Source organism: Halyomorpha halys, unplaced genomic scaffold (genome assembly GCF_000696795.3).
Source record: "Halyomorpha halys isolate HHAL.00 unplaced genomic scaffold, Hhal_1.1 Scaffold1047.1, whole genome shotgun sequence".
NCBI classification, from domain to species: domain Eukaryota; kingdom Metazoa; phylum Arthropoda; class Insecta; order Hemiptera; family Pentatomidae; genus Halyomorpha; species Halyomorpha halys.
In genome coordinates, this window is record NW_027113517.1 from 635,303 (window position 1) to 644,390 (window position 9,088).

Below are 9,088 nucleotides of genomic sequence, written 5' to 3' on the forward strand. Positions count from 1 at the left end.
CCTCGGCGCTGGCCTACAGCACCCTTCAGCGGCCTCACTCGATTCAGAGTGCGCTTGTAGCTCGTGAGAGACGGAGAGACCGTAGGCATATATGGTGTCCTGGTCGCACACACAGCCCGCCTTTGTGCTGACCCATGAAGCGTGAGATCTTGGCGGCCGCGCGGGCCCTCCCATCATCAATGTCAGGATAAGCAAAATAATAGGCTGGGAACAGGAATACATTGAAATAATTTGCAGTTGTGAACCAATAGAAATGGTGGACAAATACACTTACCTTGGAGCAGTGGTCAGCAGGAATGGAAAGGTAGACCAAGGGATATTCAATAGGATAAATAAGACCACCTTCTTTCATTCACCTATGCAAAACAGTTATAGGGAAGAGGGAGGTATAAAAGAATGTTAAAGTGCATATCTTCAAGGATGTATACCTACCTACCCTCCTTTACAGAAGCGAAAGCTGGATAAGCACCTAAGCAGAGTTACTGCAATGGAAATGAGATACCTTCGGAGAGTGGCAGGCTGAACTAGGAGAGATCACATACGGAATGAGAGCACAAGAGAGGATATTGGAATCATTTCTATAAAGGATATCATTGAAAACAACTCCGATGATTTGGACATCTCTGTTGGATGAGTAAAGACAGGGACCCAAGAAAATATTTTGAGCCCAGACCAACAGGAAAATGCCCAAGAGGGAGAACCAGAATATAGTGGAAGGACTACATCTCCAAAGTGGGAGAGAGAAGAGGGAAAAACAGTGATGCCATGAAGGATGTTGGCTTGGGATCGAGAGGCTTGGTTTGCCTGGACAGAGGCACCTCAACACTGAAAGGCACTAAGGAGGAAGAGAAAGGAAAAGAAGAAGATATATAAATGAATATTTGTTTGTTCATACTTTATGCACAGCCATTCATAGTATTGTGATGTCGATTTTTGCTAAATGTTCAGAATTTTCTCGGAAAGGGTGATTTTCTTGGTCAAAAAAGTTATTAATAAAATTAAGAATTTATGGCTCATAGCTTTTAAAAAGTATAAATTTTTTTCATGGTTACCATATACCAATCGGTTTTTCTCTTTCTGAAGAATTAGAAAAAAATATTACTGATTCTTATTTTTTTCTTATTGCTTATTTATTGATATTTGTAACTGTACGTAATAATACATCTAGTAAATTTGATGTAAAATCATAGTGGTGTGATACAGGCATGTAGAGAAACTATTTATTCGTAACACTATAAATACTGATTAAATGATTTTTTAATCACTAAAAATTGAAAATATATATATGAGGATTGCAGTAAAGTAGGTCAACAAATTTTTTTTTGGAAAAATCAAATCATATTCATTTTTAGCATTTTCTGAAACCCTTAAAATCATTTTTCAAAGAAATTAAAAATTAGGAATGTTTCACCTTGATTTATGGATTGGAGGATTTTTTTATTCCAGTGAGCATTATGTAATGTAATGATATATATATGTATTATATGTGGGTGTTTAGCCCTACTTTTTCATCTCATGAATTTGATTTATTAATATTATGATAATAATGTGATATATGTGGTTTCAATTATCTTTCCTTATTTCAGGATCTGCATCGGAGGCGTATGTTTAAAGAACAAATGGGTTTGAAAAGAAGAAGAGAAATTCAAAGGACAATTGATAGGCTGCAGCCTGGAAAGAGCAAAGGAAACTTGCTATCAAAAGAAAATCATCTGAACCATCACATTGATGGTTCTGGGATAGAAACTAAAAGTCAATCTAATGAAAATGATGAAAATGCACCAAAAATTAGTTTAGGTAAAGTTCTTCCCAGTGATTTATTAAGCTTTGGTATTGGTGAATCAGCAAAGAAGGATTCAGAAGATGATTGTACACAAGATAAACTTGTTATTGAAGAGCACACTGAAAACAAAGAAGAAAAACCGAAAGTGGAGACAGAAGTTGATGTAAAGAAATCACCTCCAAATGAAACTGAAAAAAAAGTGACTGCAGAGAGTGAACAAAAAAAAGAAAAGCCAACACCAAATTTAAGTGCTTGGTTTAAAGCCTTTGGTGCACCTAAGGCCCAACCCCCTGCCAAAAAGAAAGCAGAACCTGAAGAAAACAAAAAAGATGATGATGTCGAGGAAGACAAAAGGACCATTGGGATACAGTCACCTGCTCGTCGGCAGCGAAAGGCTAGCACTGGAAGCAGTGTTTCAGAAAGGTCTTCGTTCAGTATCGAACCAGTTGATGGCAATTCTCCTAGAAGGAGCCTTGATGAACCTTATGTTTCTCCCCAACAAGAATTGAAAACTTACCATCACCCACCAATTAATGGCACTATTAAAGTTGGTTTTTACCAAGATACCTGTTTTCCAAGAGGATCTTCCGAAAAAAGTTCTTCTCCGAGAGATCCTATGGGTTGTTCCCCCCGAGAGGTGCCCAGTGTCAGCCCTAGAAATCCAGCATTCAGTCCTCGTGAATATCAGAATGTTAGTCCTCGTGAATATCAGAATGTTAGTCCACGTGAATATCAGAATGTTAGTCCTCGTGAATATCAGAATGTTAGTCCTCAAACTCCTTATTGCAGTCCTCACAATCCTCCTCTTAGTCCAAGCCCTAGAGAATATATCGGAAGTCCCCGAGATATTCCTCCAAATTCGAGTCCTAGAGATTATCATAATAGTCCAAGGGAACTTATTACACATTCACGAGAATATAGCAGTATGAGTCCCCGAAATACTAACAGTCCCAAGGATCACACACCAATCACATCTTATCCTGTACCTCATTCTTCTCATAATACACCTATTTATTCCCACTATCCATCACATCTATCATATTATGAAACTAATAAGCCCATAGAGTACAGAAGTACAGAAAAGAATATGTCAGTTTACCCTGTAAAGAAGCGAGCATATAATGAAATCGATAATAGTATTTCAAAAGTAAGTGATGTTTCTGTCTATAAAGGTGGAGGCTCATTTACTCCGACACGAGGAGCCATGGAACAAGAGAGAACATTTACTCCTACCCCTGGAAGAATGCCTGGTCCTTCCCAAGGTCTCAGAGTTCCAGATCCTACTATGCCTATCGGTCTCGCCCATCCACTCCATTATGACCCGTATGCTGATGAAAGGCGCATTGCTTCACCATTTTATGCTGGGAATCAGCCTTCATCTCCTCATCCAATTTTCTCTCAGTCTCCTTCTGTTTTATCTGCTAACTTTAGAAGGGAACCGACAAGTGTACAGGAGGGTTATGACAGGCCGAGTGATTGTGAATTACCTGCGTATCACTCTTCCAGGAGTAACACTCCTACTTATCCAGGATCACCTCATTCTGATCCTCAAAGGACTAAGACTCCTATTTCTACCTTTCCCAGTAGGTCAGCCACCCCTGTCCATCATCGATCTCCAAGTGCTTCGCCTATTAACTATTCAAATGCTAATACCGACGGCTCTAGTAAAGAAATTTCTTCACCAAGAATATTGAATTGTTCTGATGATGTAAATAAATCAACTTCTCCTTATAACAAATCTGATAATTCTGGGAACAAAACTAATCCTTCACCCATATCTTTTGCAAGCGGAAGGTTAGGTGAAGTTCTTCCTTCAAAAGTGAGTAATGCTTACAATAGAACCCTATCAGATTTGCCCCATGGACTTAATTATAACCATGGACAGGACCTTACTAAAATAAGTGTTCCATTAAGTTATAGTAATCAATCTGATTTGTTAACTTCCAAAATGAATTATAATCATCCGATGGCAGATTTAATTCAGTCTTCTGCTAGGTATAATTACCCTATGTCTGAACTAATACAGGGGAAAACTAGTGTTTATAATCATCCAATACAAGATTTTATGCAAGGGAAAGGTGCTCCATACTCAAACATGAACCTGAGTGGATATAATCGACCCATCAGCGAATTAATGCAAAGTAAGGTAAATGACCTCCAAGCTAGGGAAATGGTTTTCTCTCCCAGATCTGTTCCGACTGCTCAAAAATCTGAATCTTCCACTACAAAATCTAGTAAAAAGAGCAGAAAAAAGAAAAATGACACATCTGCTGGTTTTCAACAATATGTAGCAGGTTCCTCTGAGCCTATATCATTAAAAAGTAATAATAGTGTTCCTGGAAGTGCCTTTAATTTTGGACCTCCTCTTAAAGACAGTTATGGTCCCTTTTTAGATGAAATTAGGTCTTCTTTCTTTGTTTCCCATCCTGAAGGAGGTTCAGGTAAAGGAACACCTCATACGTCTCCTTATTATCTGAGCCATGCGTCAGCTCGTACTCCACCTACTTACCCCCATCCCTTCATGAATGCTCAATATCAACAGTATTTACAGAGGCATCCCGAGGAACTCTTAAGGCCTATGATGCTTCATCAAGGCCTCCTTCCCCCTACGGCTGGTTATCCTCATGCCTACCTTGGTATGCATGATTCAATTAATCGACCTGCTTGGTTATGAGGTCGGTTGTTTTGCTATAGTTTAGTTAGTGGAAATCGTAATTTTTACACGCCTGTATAAGTATAGTACAAAGTCCTTTGCATTAATGGTCATCATTCCACATCACTATTCGTTTAGCTAACTGTTTACATTTATTACTTTGTAAAGAGTTTGTTAAAAGGGTAAAAAACTCTATTTTAATTGATTTTGAAGTATTCTTATTGATGACTGTTGTAAGAGTATTTCCACTGGGTATTAAGTTAATTATTACAAATGCCTTATTATGATCTGTAAGTATAATCTGAGAAATGGTGGAACCTTTCGTATTTCAGGTTCATTAACCAATACCATTTCTTCATGAGGATTCGTTAATGGTATGTAAATAGAATTTAGAGCCAAAGATATGTCTTATATTTGGACCAATAATTGTAAATACTTCACCATAGCAAACTAATGCTAATGTATAGAGTGTTGTATATTTCTATGTTTTGTTGATTTTGTTTGTAAATTATTAAAATGTATATACTATACATATATATATTAATAATTTGTGTTCTAAATATTATATATATATATATATATAAATATGTACAGTAAATTATATAGTTAACCGAGTGAGTAGTGCTGCATAGATTTTATTTTATTGCGTGTTTGTTATATCTGTAATTTTTAAATGACTAAAGCTTTAATAAAATATCAAACAAATAAAATTTTATATGTTTCATTTTATAACAAAGAAATCGTTATAGTATTGTGAAGAATTGAAATCGCTCTATGTTATGGTTAAAAGTAAAAATTATCTTTGAAAACGGAAATATTAATGTTAAAACATATCAGTTAATTACCTCATTAGTTAAAAATTACTATTGTTTTCATTATTCCTTATTCTTCAGAATCTAGTAAATAGTACATTTATTTTTTACTGTAATGCTAAGAGCTTTTGCTGGACTAGTTATGTTTAAAATTAATTAATAGAAAGAAAATTTTGTATAATTTGTATTTTTTTTATCTCACTGATATTTTTTCTTTAATTATAGATATGGCAAATTGTGATTATTTTCATTGGGATTTAAGTAACAAATTAAAATGATCTTGAAAGATAGTAATATCTTATTTTCAGCTAAGTTATAAAGCAGTTAAATTGGGGTTTACTTTCATTGTATATCAGTTCATTATTTGTTTTTCTTGGAATTAAATAAAAAATAATTCTTGATTTGATTCTAAAAGAACCATTAACAATATGGGAATATTAAAACAATAGTAATTTGTGTATTTTCATAAAGTTTTCTGTAGAATTATAATAAAACAGAATTACAAATATACATAGAGCCTTTTAGTGATATTCTGGGTTGCATAAGCTGCTGGGCCTTACTTTGTATGTTAAAATGAAATGATTCTGAAGTAATTTTAAGTTTTCGCTTGCTGTCCTCACCATCTTTTGAATTTATCATTAATGTTATTTTATGTCATATTGTTTATTTCGAAAACATTTTTATCAGAGATTTTTTTTTTTATTGTTTCTAAAAATTATATTTTTATTGATATTATTTAAATAATATTATTTATCCCTCAAAGGGGTTAAGAAATTAAATTTTAAATTTATTTTATTAATTTGTTTTTGAATGAATGTTGATATATCAACAACAGCTATATAATAGAATATTATCTTATTTCTTTCAACATTTTCTTTTATTTATTTTTTTATACCGTTCAGATTATTACTAAAAAAATATTTTAGTATATTTAATTTTAGAATCACTTCATTCATTTGTGTATTTTATTTTTTCATGTATTCTACAATTTAATTGTCAATTTTTAGGTCAATTGTAATTTTATTTGAAACAGTTATTTATTGATGTTAAAATTGATAACACTTAAAAGAACAAGACTGAATTGTTTTTAAACTCTAGATTTTCTTTTTCTTTTATGATAATTTTAGTGCAATATTGATATATTATTTGCAAGAAAATATTTAGTTCTCTTTGCTTTTATAATTTTGCTATAAATATTTTTTTTTTCAGTAATACTTTTATTTTGTTATTTATCTTAGTTTAAAGACTTTTTATACAGATGCTATTAGTACATACATGTGTGTGTCAATAACTGTGTATGGTTCACACACTAAATTATAATATAACATGGCTCTCCATTGAATCATTATAAACTAAGAAAACTATATTTCAGTGTATAAAGAATATAAAAAAGTTGAGTATTAAAAAAATCAATAAAATTATATAAATTATTTTAAAATATTTTTTCTATGTTCCTTTCAATACCTCATTCTAACTTTGAATTAGTTGTTATTACTTGAAAATATTATTAACATCCAATGTTACATTTTTTCTAGAATACTTTGTAATCAAATGATATGAAATAAAAAAAAAGGTTTAGGAAAATCATGAGAAATAGATTAAATTGAAGCATACTAAGCCAAGGTCACTTGCATAAGCATTCATATTCAAGCTAAAAACACCTTAAACTTAATTGTTTATGTATGACTTTACCCATACAGTATTATGTTATTCAGATAGCTCTAAAATGTGTCCCCTTTTTAGAGTACAAGTAAGCCATCCCCAAAACTGTAAATCAACGGGGATTGATTTAATCTTGAATTGTCAAATTAGTGATATTTTAATTACCCAATATATTTGTTTACAATTTTTAATGTAATAATGTTTAATTACTGAACTGAATATCTCAAAAGACACATATATGAACTTTTTATCTAAGGTTGAAAAAATTCAAACTACAGTAATCGATGATTTTTTTGTTTTTAGATCCTACTTAACTTATTCATATTAGGAGTCTAAGGAAATAAAAATCCTTTCTTGGGGCTTAACTTTATTTATTCAAGTCGGTTTCTTTTTACCGTGATATGAATGTATTAGATATTTTGTCATTTATTGCATGATTTTAATTAAATAAGCTCAAAGCATATTTGACATCATCCTTAAGATAGGGTATTGATTACAAATAAATGACTGTGTTATCCCACAGCACTCGTGAAAAGGAGCATATTATAAAATCCTTTTATCATCTGTTCTGTGACCGTGTTGTGCTAACTTAAAATTACAAATATACCCTCAATAAGTTGAAAGATATGAAAGGTCAAGGAATGCACTGGCAGTCTCTTCTGTAGATGATAACTGAGGTAAATATAATTTTTTTTTTGTTTTTTAATAATCCTAATTCAAGATACATTTGATGATAACATCCCATCTACATTATTAAAAGTTATCCAATGTTGAATTAATAGTGTTGTGAGCATGTTTTCACAGGTGTGACGTCGCATTAATTAATTGAAATATAAAAATACAATAGGCCAACCACCGTGCATGATGGAAGACTAGAGGCTAATATTGCACGTGAATACCACTGGTTTGTGTTTGGGAGTTATGGCTGAAAAAGTTATACATCTGGAGGCACCTCTATTTTTATTAATGTGTGTTGATTATAATGGATATACCTTTGCCCACAGGAAAAATTTATATAGAACACAAAAAAAGTTTTAAAAAATTAATCAATTAGGTTATTTTTATAAACAAAAAAAATGGTACTAGTGAAGAATGGACTCTGAGATGAGATTATGGTTGGGGACAGTAGCAAGTATTGAAGTATTATCAAAACTAAAAGCATGATTCAAGGTTTAAAGCGTGTTCTTACAATTTAGAGACAAATGGGTTACAGAAGTTGATAGAAGTTTTGTGTTGGGAAATGCGGTTCTTAAGTTGATTCTTAGTTTCGCCAATATAGAAGGAATTGCAACATGGGCTAGAATAAGGTATTCGGTAAACTATATTGGAACGGTGTAAAAAAGGAATAGGGTCTTTTAATTTGGAAAAAAGATAGGAAATTTTGTTGTGGGAACAGTGGATCTTAAGGATTTTTGTATATTGTCAGAAAGAATATACGGAAGGGACCTGCACTGAAAAAGAGGTGGAAGTGGGTCGAGAAGAGTTGAAAACTGGAGGAACTGAAGTAACACGGTTAATATAAGAATCCAGTAGTTTGTTTGTCACTTTATGAGGAAAATTGTTGTTAAATAGGATCTGTTTAATACGTTTTATGTTGGTCTGGTGATATTGAGGGTCAAAAAGAGAAAAGGAAGGGTTATCCGATCCTTTTCTCATTCATTATCCGACCCTTTTCTCTTTCTGACCCTCAATTGATCATCAGACCAACATACAACATATTAAACAGATCCTATTCAACTTAAGAACTGCATTTCCCAACAATAACTTCTATCAACTCCTGTAACCCATTTACCTCTAAATTGTAAGAACACGCTTTAAACCTGAATCATGCTTTTAATTTTGACAATACTTCAATTCTTGCCACTGTCCCCAACCATAAAAAACGTCCACCGATCCTTATCTCTTTCTGACCCTCAATATCACCAGACCAACATACAACGTATTAAACAGATCCTATTACATTAACCGTGTTACTCCAATCCCTCCTGTCCTCAACTCACTCCACCACTTTTTCAGTACAGGTCACTTCCATATATCCCCATTCTTTCTGATAAAATTAAAAAATCTTTAAGATCCACTATTCCCACCCCACGTCTTGGCTTGAAGTCCCACAATAAAATTTTCTATCTTCTTTCCAAATTGAAAAACCCTATTCCTTTCTTACACCGTTCCAATGTG

The 9,088-nt window shown here is 33.0% G+C and overlaps 1 protein-coding gene across 1 annotated transcript in view; it reads left to right on the forward strand.

The window, feature by feature from the left end:
• dikar overlaps positions 1-6,678 on the forward strand; it is a gene marked incomplete in the record, with an annotated part of 31,873 nt that extends 25,195 nt beyond the window's left edge. The window contains 1 exon segment of the mRNA XM_067050960.1: positions 1,587-6,678. Within this exon segment, the coding sequence (XP_066907061.1) occupies positions 1,587-4,457 (2,871 nt within the window).
• Between the last annotated feature and the right edge of the window lie 2,410 nt (positions 6,679-9,088).